Below are 17,215 nucleotides of genomic sequence, written 5' to 3'. Positions count from 1 at the left end.
CAAGAGTCTGTGGACAGTGTGACTAGACCATGGTGACTATGGAGACAGAATATTGCAAATCAATAGGCAAAGTTGGGGCCGGGGATTTAGCTCAGTGTTTCCACTGCCTGCCTCACAAGCGCAAGGACCCAAGTTCGATCCCTGGTAACCCCCCCCCAAAAAAAGGCAAAGTTATCCCTGGCTATCTTTAGTCCCTTTTAGTAGCCATTTATTATCAACTCCTGCATCTGACCTAACATCCATGCTACTACTTCATAAAACTCTTGTTGAAGAGCCAGCTGTGGTGGTGCACACCTGTAATCCCAGCACTGAGGAGGCTGAAGCAGGAGGATCCTGAGTTTGAGCCCAGGCTGGGCAACTCAGTGACTTAGTAAGACCCTGTCTCAAAATAAAAAATGAAAAGGTCTGGGGATGTAGCTGAGTTCGAATTCCCTGGGTTTGCTCCCCAATACCACCAAAAAAAAAAAAGACATCTGAAACCTATAGAAGAGTTTTCCCCAGTTCTGTAGCCCACCTACCTGATGCTTCCACCAGTGTAATTGATAAATAATTGATTTACGACTTTCTTTTGTTCTGTGTAACAGTTCACATAACCTCTTCCACAGCAGAACATGTCACTCAGAGTAACTTGAATCTGTGTTCTTGGGCCATGGTTCTCGTACTTGACGAGGTTATTACTTCTCTGAAAGCAGACGTGTTATTTTATGTTGCCAACTGGCAGGGAAGCTTGCTCCAAATAGGCTGTTTGCATCTACAGGCCTCTAAAATCTAGCTGGCCCCGACGCTTCCGGAGCTGCCTCCTGGCCTGGCATCACTCAATTGGATTGTGGCAGGTTCGGGGACACAGGAAGGGCTCAGAGGACTGGATTTGATTTCTGGCTTTGCGATTGCTAGCTGTGTGACACTGAACAAATCCCTTAGCCGTGGACAGCCTCAGTCTGTCACCTGTAAAGTGTAGAGCACCTCTCTGAGCTGCTTTGGGGTAGGGGGAGGAAGTGCAAGTGCGGGTCTCTGCCCACAGGCTTCCCAGCCCTCACCAAGTGTTATTATGGAATTATGGAGGAGGAAGGAGGATGGGGAAATTACATCCCTGTTTGCTTCTCCCCAAACGATGGAGTTCTAACTTTCTTTCTCTTTGCTCAGACAACACCAGAGCCCCACAGGTTAAAGGTAGAAAGGTTTATTTTGGCTCATGGCTTCAGTCCGAAGTTGGCTGGCTCCAAGGCAGAAGACAGCAGGGGCCAGGAGCATGGCGGAGGAAAAGCTGCTCCTGTCCTGGCTACCGGGAAGCAGAGAGAAGGGAGGACTAGGAGGGAGGTGCACCCTTCCAGGCTGCCCCAGCCACTGCCTCCTACTAGCAAGTGGGCTGTAAGCCCGCTTAATACAGTCACCTTCCAAAACCCTCCCTCTGAGGACAGAGGGCTTGGGGGGACAACCAGATTCAAACTCCAACAGGAAGTCCCTGGCTGAGGCACAGCAAAGTTCCTCACAGAACAAGGACCCCATCCAAAGCCACCCAGATTGGCCCTGTGCATGAGTCTGGAACTCACCCTCTTCCTGGTGGCCATGCTGTCCTTTGGCTGTGGCCTAGGGGCACAGTGCTGGCCAACACCAGAGAAAGAACCCTCTTCGTATGGACCCGAGACCATCTGCCTGCCTAGTACTTCGGACACAAGAGATGGTTGGAAAGAAGGGCTGGCACCCTGAGAATATGGCAGTGGTGGGGTGGGGGAGCTATGTCCCCCAAATAAAAGACCATCTTGGGGAAATGGAGTTTACAAAGGGCTCCCTGGGTGGGGGCAGAGGGACAATGGGCAGGAAAGCTGCATGCTGAGTGAGTCTTCATCATCCAGGGTTGTGTCTCCTTTTTTGCCCTGGCTGGAACATTTGATCAATCTTGATCTCCTGTAATTCTTTAGGCAGGTTAAACCTCATACCAGTTGACGTGTTTTGTGTTCACTGACATAAGGGCTAGAATAAGGAGGGGCGTGCCACGCTCTGATATTACCTTAGGCTCACTAGATGTTTTCCGTTTTGGCAATCTAAAGAAAGTTTTAGCAGTTAACATTTTAAGGCATTCCTTTAGAGTGCAGAATGCCAGGCAAAGGGAGGGAAGTCAAAGGACAGAATGTAAATGGCAACCACGGTACACTACCCAGTTCCCTGCTGACTGATCCTTCATTCCAGGGTGGTTTTACTACCGTACTCACTTTATAGATGAGGTGGAGACAGTCACAAGGCCTAATGGCCCTGAGCCTGCGGCCACCCACTGAGCAGAGCTGCCCAGGCTGCCTCCATCTGGATATGGGTCTGCAGGCGGCACTGGCACTGGGAACCAGAACTCTTCGTGCTCAAGACCCCAGTGGGAAGTGTCACAGGCTTGAGACAAACTTCCCCTTGTTTAGGAGGGGTCTCTTGGCCCGAGAAAAAGGCTGCAGATGGCCCAGGTGTGTGGCCTTGGGGCGGCTACAGATGTAAGGACTAGAGTCCACCCTGACAGGATGTGACTTGGAAACCTTCCAACGCATCCTTCTCATTCTTTTTATTCTTTTTATTTGTTTGGCTTTTTTTTGGTACCGGGGATCGAACTCGGGTCCTTGCTCTTGCGCAGCAGGCGGTGAAACCACTGAGCTAAATCCCAAGTCTTGTTTGGCTTTTCGAGCAGGGTCTTGCTCTGTAGTTTAGGCTGGCCTAGAACTGGGGGCAGCCCGCCTCCCTCAACCTCCTGAGTGCTGAGATTATGGGTGTGCACCACTATTCCTGCCCAGCTCCATCTTCTTCATTTTAGAGCCGAAGCAATTGAGGCCAAGGCAAAGTGACATTTCATATTCACAGGGTAAATCAGCAACAGCCAAATTGCTAGGCACTTAGAACTGCAGCCTCTCATTCCAGTGCTTCCCCATGGGACATCCAAACTTGCTGCTGTACTTCTTCCTTTGGTACCACAAAGGGCCAGGAATGGGGTGCAGGAGTGGGCCTGGCTCTTTAAGAGGGCGTGTCCCAACACGCCAGGTCCGGCCACCGGGGCGGCGCAGGCGCGGCCGCGAGAGAGGCGGGCGCTCTGGGCTGGTGGCCGGCGCGCGGGGCCGCAGCACCTGCGGGGGCCGGCGGCGCCCGGCGGCCTAGGTGGACGCCGGGAGGGGAGGGCGAGGGCGAGGGCGAGGGCGAGGGCGGGTGCGGGTGAGGAGGCGGAGCCGGGGCCGGGACCCCAGCAGCCCCCTCCCCGTCGGGGGGGGGCGAGAGCGGGCGCGGGGGGGCAGCACCATCTGGAGAGGCGGGAGCGCGCGGCCTGTGGGGGGCGGGCGCGTGCGCGGGGCCGTGGGGGCCGCGGGCCGGCGGCGCGGGGCGCAGGAGGAGCGCGGCGGGCTGAGCCCCGCACTGCCCGAGCAGCATCCGGCGCGCGTCGGGGCGCTCAGCTGGGGCCCGCAGCAGCTTCGCGGGCTGAGGCTCGGCGTGGAGGAGCAGGGCGGCGTGGGGCCGGCGGTGCAGGAGCAGGGCGGCGTGGGCGCAGGCGTGCAGGAGCGCGGCGGCCGCGGCCGCGAGCCCAGTCCAGGGGTGGTGTGGGGGCCACCGGCCGGCGGGGGCGAGGGGCGCACGGCGCGGTGGACGGGCGTGGCCGGCCGGCCGGTGGCGCAGGAGGAGGGCCTGGGGCCTCGGCGGCCGTACCAGGAAAAGGGGGGTGGGGCCCCGCCGTGCAGGAGCGGGGTGAGGAGCGCGCCGGGGTGCAGGAGCGGGGGGAGGGGAGCCCGCGCCGGCTGCTGCGGCCGCCCGAGCGCGGGGAGGGGCCCGAGAGTCCCGGGGAGCCTGGGGAGGGGACGTGGGGCAGCTGCGCACACCTGGGGCGCGAGGCAGTGGTCTTGGGGGAGCCCCCGGCGCGGCGCCCGGAGGTCTTGGGTAGGGCCCGGCTGGTGGGGCCGTGGGGGCCTGAAGGAGAGGGGCGTCCAGGAGTGCAGGAAGCAAACTGGTTGCCTGGAGTGCAGGAGGGACAGGTGGTTCGCGCGGTGCAGGAGACGTTCCTGGACCGGAAGGGGTCCCAGCAGGGAGCGGTGCCCCCAGGGCGCCCCGGGACCCGTAGGCGCAGACGGAGGAGGAGGTGGTAGCCAGGCTTCCCCCGACCTTACCTCGGGCAGCGCGGGATATAGGGGCGCGGGGCGTGGGCAGCTGCGAACTAAACGCTGCTATAAGCTGCCGCCGGAGGACAGGCAGTGGCCTGCGGGATCCTCTTCTGCTACCTCGGCCTGGGCTTCACAGCAGCTGAAAGCAGCTGAAAGCGGAAGGTAAGGACATCCGTTCAGATCTTTACTGGAGGTGACGATGTGTTTGGCGGCGAAGAACAGCAGGCCTCCTTCCCCAGTTCTGTACCACAGGCCCTGAGATGCCAAGCACCCATTTTCCAGTCTAGACTGGACGTGCACTGGCCTGGGTGGCTGCCAGGTTGGGGCAGAGGGAAGCGAGGGGTAGCCCGAGGGCTGAAGTTGCAGGCACGAATCCACCTACTTCCCTGCCAGTCTGCTGGTGGAACTGGGGGTGCCCTGTGTGATAGCTAGTGTGGTGCAATCAGCACGGGTCGCCTCCACCCCTGCAGAGAAGGAAGAGGGCAGGAAGGCTGCCTGCTGTGACGCTTACCCCTGGGTCACATGAGTCCAGTGGGAGTGTGGCAGCTAGTGGCTTGGGCGTGAGCTTGACCTGCCCTGCCACGCGATCTTAACACGGTTGATTGGTACTGAGGACCCAGAATGACAGATGGATAGTGGGCAGGAGAGCAGGAAGCAATTGGTGAGGCCTGTCTCTGAGTGGGACCCAGGGACACCAGCCTGAAAGGGATGGCAGAGGAGGAGCACTGTACTGCTGGGCTGTGGACTCGCTGTGGAGAGGCCCTGTGGGCAGCTGAGGTACCCACCAAGGTCTGCTTCAGCTCACCAGCTAGGGCATGCGGCTGGATTTGGCTTCTGGGTGCCAAGGTTGCCCAGGCCTGGCTTCCTCAGGCTGTTCACCTGTTTCCCAGCGCTGTCAGGGTTTGTGCTTCTCTGGTCTTCAGGTGAGGAGGGATGCACAGTGGCTGCCTACCTTGAGATCTTGGCTGGGATCATCTCTGCTCTTGGCTGTGGTTGGCTCTGAGATCCCCAGTCACTGTCATAGGCCACACTGGATAGAGATTGTGCTAGCCTGTGTGCACAGAAGGAGTGGTTGAGAATTCGGAGGAGCCGGTTAGCCTGCTCCTGGCAAAGCCAAACTAGTCTGTCAACTTCATCCTGTGCCTGTCACGCTGCCTCACAACACTCATGCACCGGAAATTCAGATTGGTGTCCCCGTGCCTGACTCTTCTGGAATGGCCAGGTTGGTTGTAGTGCTCTGGCTTCAGGCAAGAGAATTATCAGTTCTCAGTTCATTCCTGCAAGCAGACATTTTCCTCTATGGATTTGAGGATGACCCTTGGACCTGAGATGCAGAGGTGAAAGGCTTTGGCATTGCTGGATCTGGCGATAGCACTCACTAGCTGTGTCACATCCTTGGGTAGGATAGTGCTCTGGGCTTCAGTTTCTCATCTGCAGCTACCTAGGAGTGCCGGGAGCCCTGGCCAGCAGATGTTGGGGAGGTAGCCTCAGTGCCCCAGGACCTTGATGACCTTGATAATCTAAGCCTGAGATTTATCCTCCCCATGTGCTTATCCTGGAAGATGGAGTGTTTCTGTTTTTGTTCTTAGTAAGCTTTGCTGAGACGTAATGACATAGTAAACTACACATACTTAAAAGCTAGAGTAATAAGTTTTTACATGCGCACACCCAAACTGCCACTGTGATCAAAATAGTGAACCTGCCCCTTGTTCCCAAACTCCCAGCAGTTTTCTTCGGTCCCTGAGGCGTCCCTCCCACCTCTCTTCTGCTGTCCCCCTTCCCTGCTAACAGATTGGTTTGCTTTCTCTCCCTCTCCCCATGTTTGCAATACCAGTCATTTGTGAAAATGGAAACCAAATAGCATGTGCCTTTTTTTGGCCTGGCTTCTTTTTTTTTTGGTACCGGGGATCGAACTTGGGTCCTTGTGCTGCTTGCGCAGCAGGCGGTGAAACCACTGAGCTAAATCCCCAGACCCCATAACTTTTATGTTTTAATGAGCCAGTTAAAAACTTTCTAAAAAAGTAAGAAAATATAGGGCTGGGGATTTAGCCCAGTGGTTTCACCACCTGCTGTGCAAGTGCAAGGACCCGAGTTCGATCCCTGGTACCCCCCCCCAAAAATAAAAATAAAAAATAAGAAAATACTTAATCTAAAAAAATAGCCGGACAGGGTCAGATGTGCCCATAGTCCAGGTAACTCAGGAAGCAGAGACAGGAGGTTGGCTTGGGCTCCCCCAGGAGCTTGAAGCCAGCCTGAGAAACAGCAAGAACCCAGACCAGGAAAAAAAAAAAAAGCCGAGCACGGTGGCACACAGCTGTAATCCCAGCACTTGGGAGGCTGAGGCAGGACAGTTGTCCACTGCAAATTCAAGCCCAGCTTGGGCTACATAGTGAGTTCATGGCCAGTTTGGAATATGTATTGAAACCCTGTCTCAAAAAACCCACAAAAAACAAAACAAAAACAGAAAAGCCCCGCGAGTTTTCCAAAGTAGTTGAACCATCTCATATACTTTACCAATACTTGGTATGGTTGGTCTCTTTAATTTTAGACATCCTGATGTGCCCATTGGTGTCCGTCCGACTGTGGTTTCAGTTTGTGTCTCCTTGGTGACTAATGCTGAGCACTCTCTCAGATGCCCGTTTGCTGGCTGTGCCTCTTTGGTGCTGTCTGTTCAGAGTGCTAACCCGTTTATCGTGAGGCTTTTCCATGTTGGGTTTGGAAGAGTTCTTTCTGTATTCTGGATATAAGTCCTTTATCACATATATGCTTGGCAAACCTCTTCTTCCAGTCTGTGGCTTGCATTTTAATTCTCTTAACAGTATCTTTTTTTTTTTTGGTACCAGGGATTGAATTTGGGACCTTGCGCTTGTGAGGCAGGTGGCATTAACAGTATCTTTTTGAAGAGAACTTTCCCTTTTTTTTTGGTCTTGATATGTAGTGCAGGCTGGTCTTGAACTCACTCTGTAGCCCAGGCTGGCCTCAAACTTGAGGTGATCCTCCTGCCGCTGCCTCCCAAGTGCTGGGATCACAGGTGTGCACACCATGCCTGGCATAGAATGCAGGTTTTCACCATCTTTTGTCAGACATGTCCTTAAATAGTATTTTTTTTGTCTGATTATTAAATAGTATGTTTTTTGATGTTGATGTCAATAGTATTGGTTTTTATGGCATTGTTTTTTATCTTTGAAAACGCTTTCTAATAATTTTAAGTGGTGAAGATAGGCACCCTTTCATTGAGCCACATCCCCGGCCCTAAAACTATTCTAATTGTGAAAAAATAAAAATTTAGTGTTTTGGCCATTATGAATTTTATTTTAATTTATTTTTATTTTTATTTTTTGGTACCAGGGATAGAACTCGGGTCCTTGCGCTTGCGAGGCAGGCAGCGGAACCACTGAGCTAAATCCTGGCCTATATTTTGGCCTTTATGAGTTTTAAAGTTCAGTGGTATTAAATGCATTCATGATGTTGACTATTATGCACCGTCATCTCCAGAGCTCTGCTTACATTGTCTCTTCCTCTCTCTCTTTCTCTTTTTTTTTTGGTACCGGGGATTGAACTTGGGATCTTGCACTTGCAAGGCAGGTGGTGGAACCACTGAGCTAAATCCCTGGCCCCCTCTCTGTCTTTTTCTTTCTCTTTTTTTCTGTCTCGCTCTCTTGCTGTATTGGGGGTTGAATCTAGGATCTTTGTACTGAGCTACATCCCCAGCTCTTTATTTGCAGTATTTTGAAACAGGGTCTTACTAAGTTGCCATTGCTGGGGCTTGGAATTGGAATCCTCTTGCCTCAGCCTTCCAAGTAGCTGGGGTTACAGGCATATGCCACTACATTCAGCTAAGTTTTTTTTTTTGGTACCAAGGATCTAACTCAGGGCCTTGCACTTTCGAGGCAGATGTGGTGCCATTGAGCTAAATCCCTGGCCCAGCTAAGTTTATTTTTTAAGTCTTGCACATTATTTTTATTTTAGAAGCTTGATTTGACTCTTTCAAAAACGTCTTTGTCTTTTTGAAAATATGGAATATAGTTCCAGTAACTGTTCTAGTCCAACCCAGGCCTGGCAGACTCGAGGAAGCCCTCTGCCTAGGAGCTACGCTGCCAGCCTACATCTGCCCCTTCCAGCATCTTGTTGGGTCTCGCTTGAGGTTCATCACTTCACTTCCTTCTTAATGAGTCACAGTCTGCTCTTTTTTTTTGGTATGCCTGGTAATTTTTGATTAGATGCCAGATAATGTGAATTTTTACCTTATTGGTTGCTGGGTGGATAGTTTTGAATTCCTGTAAATATTCTTAAACTTTGATCTGGAATGCATTTAAGTGGCTTGGAAGCAGTTTGACCCTTCTTTGGATCTTGTATTAGTATGTGTTAGGTGGGGTCGGGGCTGTGCTCAGGCGGGCTGGTCGTTCCCCACCGAGGGCAAGGAAGCCCTCCGAGTGCTCTGCCTGTGAGCACCGGGCTCCCTGTGATCTTCGGGGTTTTTCTCCCTGGCCTGGGGGCCACACATATGCTGGCACTGTCTCAGGCCCGTGCTTGCATCTGTTGACCTTAGCTCCATCTCCTCAGCTTGGGGAGCTTCCTGGGCTCATCTGGGAGCCTGGCCCGCTCAGCGTAGCCTGGCCCGCTGTGATGTCTGGTGGTGTCGTGGAAACTGTTTTATATCTTTTGTCCAGTTTTGTTTGAGTTTCAGTCAGGAGGGTAAATCTGATTCCTCTTATGCTATCTTGGCCAGTGAGATGTGGATGTGACTTCATTCCCACTTCTCCACCTTTTCCGTCTTTCGTCCGTCCCCTCTAGATGTGTCCCTTTTAATGTTCACTCTGCCACCTGTGTTTACCTTATCATAAAGTAGTAATACACAGTGAAATTTACTGTCCTATACAACTTTTTGTTTTCTCCAAAATTGCTTTTTTTCTTCTTTTATTTATTTATATTTGTTTTGTCTTTTTTTTTGGGGGGGGGACACGGTCTCCCTATGTAGTTCAGGCTGTACTTGAACTGGCTATGTAGGCCAGGCTGGCCTCAAACTCAGAGTAATCCTCCTGCCTCAGCCTCCTGTGTGCTGGGATTACAGGCATGTGCCCTGAAATTGCTCTTTTTTTTTTTTTCATCCTGCTGGGGATCAAATCCAGGGCCTGGTGTGCACTGGGCCAGCATTCTGCCACCAAACTATTTACCCCAGCCCTGCTTAGTGTTCTGTGTACCTTTCCATTAGTCACGTTCTCCAGTTGTTGTCTGTGTTTCAAGATGGCTGTTCTGGGGGATGTTCTGTCCAGTGTCTTTCTGAGGACACCTCCTTCAGCCTCAAGCCCTGTAGCTGAGAGGACTGCTGGTTCGAGCCACCACCTCAGGCATCCTGGGCCTCCCCTGAGGACTGCGCAGTGGCTCAGGAGCTCCATCCTCTGCAGTTTCCTAGGAGCAGTGTGCTCAGACGGGAGGTTTTGGGACCACGCCAGCCTTGCACTTGATCACTCAGTTGATGACCAGGTGGATACAGAGATCTGGGTTGGAAATTGTTTACCTTCAACACTTTGGGGACCTTACTCCATTGCCTCTTAGGCGGAATCAGGCTGCAGTCCAGAGCCATCTACATCCTTTGTGTGGCATCGGTGCACTGTTGATTCTGTTTTACCCCAAGAGACAGTCTGCAGCTCACTAAGAAGCCTTCCAAAGAAAGCCTGACTTGCTGAAATATAGATGTCTGTGTTTTTATTTTTTCAATTTAATTAATTTTTTGTTTGTTTGTTTTAAGACAAGGTCTCTCAGTACACTCCAGGCTGGTCTTGAATTTACTATGTAGCCCAGGGTGGCCTCACACTGGTGGTGATCCTCCTGCCTCAGCCTCCCTCCCAAATGCTGAGATTACAGTTGTGGACCATCACGCCTGGCTAGAGGTCTACATTATAAACAGGAAGAAAAAAAAAAGGTTAAGATAAGTGAGAACCTAATAAGGAAAAAATCCTCAGAATCAGCTTCTTGGGATATTGGCATAGATGATTTCTCTGTCTACTGATATTAATGAGACTTAGGCAGCAATGAGGATTGTCTCCTGAGTGCATAAATAAAAAGGTGCAGAAAGTGATGTTTAGCTGGGCGTAGTGATGCACACCTGTAATCCCAGCACATTGGGAGGCTGAGGCAGGAGGGTTGCTGTGAGTTTCAGGCTAGCCTGGAGTACATAGGGGGAGACTCTGTTTCGAAAGAAAGAAAGGAAGGAAAGGAAGGAAGGAAGGAAGGAGGGAAGAAAGAAAGAGAGTGATATTCAGGGACAGATTTGAAAGGCATACTAAAAAGTGGTCCATGTCAGCAGTGGTGGTAACGTGTGAAAATGGACTGTTGTGGCCAGAATGCATGACTGGCATAGTGACAGGCTTTCTCCAGAGCTGTGGATCCGTCCAAAGAGGGTTTGAGATAGGGTGCCTGGTTTTACGTGGACCAAGTTGATGAAATTCTCAGGCTGGGGTGCAAGCATCGGCCATTTCCAAGTTTCTGGAGATTTTAAATTTCAGTAGGGCAAGGGCCCTGCACTGCAGCACCTAGAGAAGACTGTCTCCAAGAAAAGATGAGGATGTAGCTCAGTGCAAAGGAATTGAGTTCAGTCCCCAGTGTGAAAAAAACAGAGAGGGAATCTACTTCTTTATTCATGCAGCAAATACTTCTGAACACCTGCCCTGGGCCAGGCTGTTCAGGAGTGGGGGTGGGTCTGGGAAGCTTTTGTCTGCTGCCTCGTTGTGATATTTCATTCCTGTTCTTACTTGCGAGTCACAACATTTTATCACCCTGAGAATCTTCATGACAGCTCTGGTTCTAAGGTTTTCTCCTGCCGCCTCTCACTGCAGTCTTGGTTAGAGGTTAACCAAGGGAGATGGACTACAGTGCCTGTGGCCTGGTTGGCAGTTCTGGACCATGACCCAGGGGGCCGCTGGTTGAGGACCTCCGGGTTGGCATCCTTACATCTTTCTTGGCCTCATTAGGGTCCCCAGAGAAGACGCCTCTGTCTCCCGCAGGGTGTGGAGGCTGTGTGTCCCAGCAGCAGGTTAGGAAGGGGCTTGGGCTCTTGTGTTCCATGTGCTCAGCCCTTGCTTGGGACGTGGTGTCCCTGTCGTCTGCCAGGCCTCTTGTACCACTGCACAGACCTTGAGCTCATCGTCTAGGGCTGTGCCCCGCCTTGGCAGGGTGGTGGAGGGGCAGCCACCTGGTTACTGTGTCCAGGAGGGAGACAGCGGTCTTACTTTTTCTTAATCGATTGTCACTACCACATTCTGGTGTTTTCAGCGTGTCCCTTTTGGCATGCCCTTTCTTGGAGAGACATCTGTGGCCCCCTGTTCGTTCCGAGGCCTGTGGAAGTTTTGTGGGGTCAGTGGTACCTCTCATCTTGGGCATTAGGACCAGGTCAGCTATCCTTGTCACTGACCCATTTGCTTTTCAGCTTCCAGACTTCTGTTGTGGTTGGCTCCTTTGCCTTTACTATTCTCCCCAGCCTTAGGGAATTATGCCATTAAAACACAAAACCGTTTTTTTTTTTCTTTTTTGGTACCGTGGATCGAACTCGGGTCCTTATGCTTGCACAGTAGGCGGCGAAACCGCTGAGCTAAATTCTCGGCCCCCAAAAACCTTTTTTTAAGAATTGCCATTTCAGCTGAGTTTCAGGAGGAATGAAATTATCTGCATGCATGCAATCTACTGTCTTTTCCTAGAACTCCTGCCCCTCAACCTTTTTTTTTTTTTTTTTGAGACAAGGTCTTGGTAGGAAGTTCAGGCTGACTTTGAACTCACTATGTAGCCTAGGCTGGTCTTGAACTTATGGTGATCCTCCTGCTTCAGCCTCCTGAGTGCTGGGATTATTGGTGTGCACCACCATGCCCAGCTCCTGTCCCCTCTTTAAACTCCCTCATGGAACCCATCCATTCACTCAGCGTCAGTACAGTGTCCAGTGTACATTGAATGTTCTGCTGTGGTAGAGGTAGGAGTTCCACTCTGTCCCCTGTGGGTCGGCATCTTTGGGCCAATTTCATGTACAGGTGTATGTAGATCAAATACTGGCTTTGCCTTTTACTCTGTGGGTGGCCTGTTCATTCAGAGCTTCAGTTTCTCATGTGAAATTGGGGAGAATCTAGAGTAGTAAGGAGTGTTTCAAATCCATCAGTGAAGATGAAGCTTTGAGTAAGGAGCTTGTATGCAGTGTCATCTTGAGAACCCAGACCAGGACTTGTGCTCCTTTGAAGTCTCCTGGAGCCGGTTGTGCAGTGACCACCTAGTGGGTACCTGGTGCGTGACAGAAGGGGCAGGGGCCAGGGCTTTGGCCTGTTTCCTCCCTTGAGCAGCTGTGCCTTCTGGGAGCCCCAGGTGGGTTTGGCCACACTGGCTCCTTCCTGTTTCTGTGTGCCACTAAATGAAGGGAGGCCCCTATCTGAGCCTCCTGACCTTGACAGCACCCTGAGCATTTGTTGGGCCCCAAGTACTGGGCTTCTGTTCCATACAACAGTTCCTCAATGCCAGGGCCAGGCCAGCCCCCTCCCTTCCTGGTCTCAGCATCTTCACTGGTCAAATGCGTGGCCAGGATGTGGTGAGATGCAAGATCAAGTCCTGACATTTCTCTCACTGCGGGCTCTCCAACCTGCAGGGGTCACATGTGCCTGGCTGCTGGGCTGGTGAGATGAGCTATGCTCTGCAGAGTGACTGTCCCACAGTGTACAGCCTGGCGTCCACCGCTGCTCCTCCTCACCCCACTCCAAGCCCAACAATGGGCCCCTTCAGCTCTGGGCTCTGCAGAGGGTGGGGGTGGTGAGGCCTGAGCTGGCAGCGGGCAGTGACTGCCCAGTAGCCTCTGCCAGCCCTGCCTGCTGGGAGCCATGAGGCGTCCTTCCTCCCAGCTGCCATCCTCCCTCCCTGGAGTTGCTGCTGGGCCCTGGTGTCCGATGGCACCCGGGCAGGACAACGGTGAGAGGCAGCACTCTGTGGCCGGGCATCCCAGGCCTCACATGGGCACAAGCCTCAGCAGCTACAGGACTCTGTCCTCTGTCCCATGCTGCTGGTGTCTCTGTGTGGGGGAGGATGGCCAGGAGCACGTCAGTACTCTGAGGTCCTGGCTCTGGGTGGCAGGGTGGCAGGGTTGGCATCCTGCCTTCAGTTGGTGGAGTAGAAACAGCTTGGCACAGATGGGGGAGTTCAGCGTGGGTGGTGTCCCCATCTTGTACAGTGGGCTCCTTGTCATCTGATGGTTACACTTCCTCCATAGGCGTTGAGGGCGATGAGGTATGGAGCCCCTGGCACATGGGCTCAGCCCTGCTTCTCCCTCACCTTCCACCCTGGCTCTCCCCTGTCTGCTGCTTTCTTCTGAGTGATGCTTCCACCCTAGGCCTCCCCCTCTGCAGCCTGACGACACTCCTGCAGGCAGATGTCGTGGTTCAGGGCCCTCTCTGTCTGACGGACTGAGCTGTCCTTGGGTCTGAGTGGCTTCGTGGGCCGGGACAGGAGAGGCTGTGATGCGACCGACAGCTGCTCTCCCTGGGAAGGCCCTGGGTTCTCTGGATTAGAAATAATGGGGAGTTGGGCCGGGGATGTAGCTCAGTGGTGCCATGCCTGCCTGGCAAGAACAAGGTCCTGAGTTCAATCCTCAGTACCAAAAAATAAATAAATAAAAATAGTGGGGAGAGCACTGGGCTTGCTTCTGGTATCTGCTGGGTATTCAGGTGGCAGCAGCACACAGGACAAGAGGCAGGTACCTTGCTCCATGGTCTGTCACTGAGGCTACAGTCCTCTTCACCAAACTTTTGACCAGGTCCCTTGCCAAGCTTGGTTACTGCACAGTGTGCAAACCACAGTGGAGGTGGATGCAAAGGGGGTCCCTCAGTAAAATTACGCCCTGGTGCAGAGGGTTCAGAGAGTAGTGACCCTTTAAGGGTTGGAGCATGATGGATAACTTAATGTTTAAGTACTTTGGTGGTTTCCCACATACACTGTTATGTGCTTATACTGCTCTTGTTTATGAGAATTCCTTTAAAAGACAGTTTGGGGACCTGGTGCTGTGCAAGCAACCATTTGGGGATAGGAAATTGGAATACACTGAAGAGATGGGGTCTTGAAGGGTGTGTAGGAGTTCATCTTGTAGATAAAGAGGAAGACCACAAAGAATAGCTCCAGGACATTACAGTGAAGGCCAGGTGTGTCTAGGGAAGGGCAGGCACTTGGTATGGCTGGGATGTAAGGACTCTTGAGAGGAATGGAAAGAGGTGGAGGTGAGGAAACAGGCAAGGCGTGGGTCCTGTCAGGCCTGTGTGCCCACAGAGTTACTCAGTGAGGAGTCCTAAGCATGTGAGCAGGGGAAGGACCTCGGGTCTGTGTTCAGGCGGCAATCAATAACAACAAGCAGCATGTGCCAGGTTCTGTGCTGAGTGCTAGTAGTTATTTTGTTGACTATAAAGAAAAATGTAGGGGCTGGGGATTTAGCTCAGTGGTTCCGCCCCCTGCTTTGCAAGAGTTCAATCCCCAGTACCAAAGAAAAGAAAAACGTAGTGGCGCATGTTTGCAGTACCTAGTGATCACACTCCTGGGGGAGTTGGTGCGTGCATGCAGCACAGCTTAATTCTTTTTACCCCCTTTCCCTCCCTATTGACACTTCACAACGGCCCAGGAAGGGACATTCTGCTTATCCTCCCTTTCCAGATGAGAAAATTGAGGCTTAGAGGTTAAGTGATTTGCTTAGCTGTTGACCAGCTGGAAAGTGATGAAGCTGAGATTCCGGCCCAGATCTGTGTGGCCCCGGGTGGTGAAGGTATCAATGAGAGGATGCTGCACCGTGAGCTGGAGTGGGGAGGACGGAGGCAGTGGACGTCTTGGTCGAGTGGAGCACTCTGGCCTGTGTGGCCTGTGGAGGAGCGGGCATGCACATGCACATCCGCATTCCTGTGAGCCTCCTGGTGGTGCTGTCCTGGAAGTGTCTGGAGAGTGAGGCACTCAGATCTAGAGCCAGCACTGGGTGGCCGAGGCACTCTGGGAGGAGAGGCGGTGACCCCAGGGGGAGGCATGTCCTGTGGGGAGAGAAGGAGGGTGGGAGGGTGAGGTCACAGTGTCAGGAAACGCTGGACAGTTTAGGAGGGTGAGGACGCCGTCAGGAAGGCGGCTGCCAGGAAGACGGCTGCCGGGCTCCCTGGGAGGGAGGGGTGTGGACACACACGTGTGTGTCTGAATCACCCTTCTCTTCCTCAGCCCCCGGCTCACCCCGCCTCAGACCAGGCTGACTTGAAGGCGTGAGGTTCCCAGGTCCACTTCCCTCGGGGACACGGCCCAAGAGGAACCGGCCTTGGTGCAGACGCTTGGCCCTGGGCACAGAGGTGGGCTGAGGCTGATGACTTGGTGAGGGTGATGCGCAAGGCAGCCCCCCCATCCTGTCCTGACTCGGGGCTTGGAGAAGAGGGAGGCCAGGGTGGGAGGGGGCCAGCTTGGTAGAGTTGGCTTCTCTTCCCAAGAATACAGTAGGGTATCTTGGGACCTTCCTCCTGGCTGGAAATCACACAATGTGGATTTGTCGCTTCACATGCTGTTAGGCTGGGGCCAGGGGAGTGGATGTTGGAGGCCACTGTCCCCAGCTGCTCCTGGCTCCCTTTAGCTGTGTAGTGTGAGAGGACAGGGAGCAAGTGAAGACCGAGGTATTGGGCACATCAGGCGGTTGGGGTCCTGTGGATGGCACAGCGGGATGGTGTTGGGAGGTGGGATTTCTGGGGGGATGAGGCGGGAGAAAGCAGGAGGAATGGTCCTGGGCAGGAAGGGGTGGGTCTGGCATTCCCAGCCTTGGTTTCTCCACAGGCTGCTGATTGCAGCAGCTTACAGGACTCCTTTCCACCAGGGTCTAGGGCCAAGTGTTCTGGCCATCCCCCATCCCTTCCCATGCTGTGTTCATTGCTCAGGGCTGGGCAGAGGGGAGGGAGCAGAGGAAGGAAGACTGCTGAGGCCAAGATGGAGAAGGGGCTTGGTGAGCCTGATGATGCCCACCCAGTGGCATGCTGGAGTCTTTACTCAGCCTTATGGCTGGTGGTGGGTCCTCAGCATCTCTCCTTCCTCTGCCCCCAGAAGGGCAGAGGGGCCCTGAGCTCAGCCCTAAACACTAGGTTCGAAGGAGATGTGCCTGGCACCTTGGGCTCCAATCCTAATCTGGAGGGGAGGAACTGTCACAGCAGGATTTCCTGCCTGTCCTCTCCCCAGGGCTAAGCAGACACTGCTGCTGCGTGGGCAAGTGCAGGAGTGGGCATGTGCAGGAGTCGCCAGTCTGAAGTCAGGGAGGGTGAGCTGGCCCACGCTCCAGGCGCACAGCCGGCACTGTCCCAGGGAGGTCAAGACCAGGAGGTGAGGGGCGGGGCTCTGGGGCGGGGCTCTGGGGCGGGGCTCTGGAACGAGGCTGGGGATGAAGAGCCAGGGGCCTGCAGGTGGACCCTGTCTCTGTCCTTCGAGGGGGTGGGCAGAGAGTCAGTCTCAGGCCCAGCCAGGCGCAGGCCTCTCGGCATCAGCCCTGGAGCCGCTGGGGGCTGCGTGGGAGGAGCTGTGGGTGTGGGCAGGGAGGGGGCCATCTCCCTCCACCGCCGGTGGCTCTCCAAGGTGCAGAGGGTCATGTTGTACAAGGCTGCCTGTTTGCGCTGTCACCTTCTTGGGGAGCCCCTGATTCCGTGGGGGGTGGGGTGGGTTGGAGCCTCCCTCACCAGGATGCTTGAGATCCCCCTCCCCCAGCGCAGGACAGTGACGTGGCTAAGCTGCTGGAGGGGCGGTGGTGCTGCTGTGCTTCCCTGGCTGATCCGGGACTCTGGGCTCCATGAGGAAAAGAACTGCTTACCAGCACCTGGCAGCGGGGCAAGGAGGGGCGGAGGTAGGGGACAGCCAGGAATCCGGGCCCCATCACCTGCGCTCTGTAGCCGCAGCAGCCAGGGTATGGGATACAGCCAGGGATACAGGGTGCTCCTGGCCCCGGGGCAGATCTGGGATGCATTTGCCGGGGTGTGTGGTGCCGGTGGAGGTGAATTAGAGGTCTTGACATCGCCCCGGTGTGCATGGCCCCTTGGGACTCTAAGCTGCCCTTTGGGCCTTCTGCAGTGCCCTCTAGGAGCTCAGATCTG

At 53.8% G+C, this 17,215-nt stretch overlaps 2 protein-coding genes across 14 annotated transcripts in view; one reads left to right on the top strand and one right to left on the bottom strand.

Moving 5' to 3' along the window:
- Window positions 1-205: 205 nt before the first annotated feature.
- On the bottom strand, window positions 206-5,090 carry LOC147825376 (uncharacterized). Its single transcript, XM_087185985.1, has 3 exons — window positions 5,068-5,090; window positions 1,551-4,243; window positions 206-1,279 (listed from the first exon to the last, which is right to left on the bottom strand). Exons 1-2 carry the CDS (start codon window positions 5,088-5,090, stop codon window positions 2,986-2,988), a joined length of 1,281 nt encoding a protein of 426 aa, XP_087042111.1. The 3' UTR covers window positions 206-1,279; window positions 1,551-2,985.
- The window catches only part of Tnk2 (tyrosine kinase non receptor 2), a 35,030-nt gene continuing 21,660 nt past the window's right edge, over window positions 3,846-17,215 (top strand). For 2 of the 13 annotated variants that reach the window (XM_087186637.1, XM_087186635.1), the window contains exons 1-4: window positions 3,848-4,277; window positions 14,778-15,019; window positions 15,321-15,445; window positions 16,314-16,454. In XM_087186637.1, the coding sequence (XP_087042763.1) occupies window positions 16,359-16,454 (96 nt within the window). In that variant the 5' untranslated portion in view covers window positions 3,848-4,277; window positions 14,778-15,019; window positions 15,321-15,445; window positions 16,314-16,358. Of the gene's footprint in view, window positions 4,278-14,777; window positions 15,020-15,320; window positions 15,446-16,313; window positions 16,455-16,518; window positions 16,969-17,215 lie in introns of those variants that run through there. The other 11 variants (XM_087186636.1, XM_021254876.2, XM_087186644.1 and 8 more) reach the window with 9 other exon arrangements.

The sequence above is a fragment of the Heterocephalus glaber genome, unplaced genomic scaffold (assembly GCF_053883595.1).
Source record: "Heterocephalus glaber isolate CG9 unplaced genomic scaffold, H.glaber_assembly_v1.0 deba00001504, whole genome shotgun sequence".
NCBI lineage: Eukaryota > Metazoa > Chordata > Mammalia > Rodentia > Bathyergidae > Heterocephalus > Heterocephalus glaber.
Note: the sequence above shows the minus strand (reverse complement) of the source record. Positions and strands in the feature narration are given on the sequence as shown.

What these genes read in the sequence shown, in the direction of transcription:
- LOC147825376 (XM_087185985.1), bottom strand. Translation starts at nt 5,090, where the DNA reads ATGATCCCAGCCAAGATCTCAAG. An exon ending in ATCCCAGCCAAGATCTCAAG is followed by an intron (nt 4,244 to 5,067) that starts GTAGGCAGCCAC and finishes GCTGCTGTGAAG; the next exon opens with CCCAGGCCGAGGTAGCAGAA.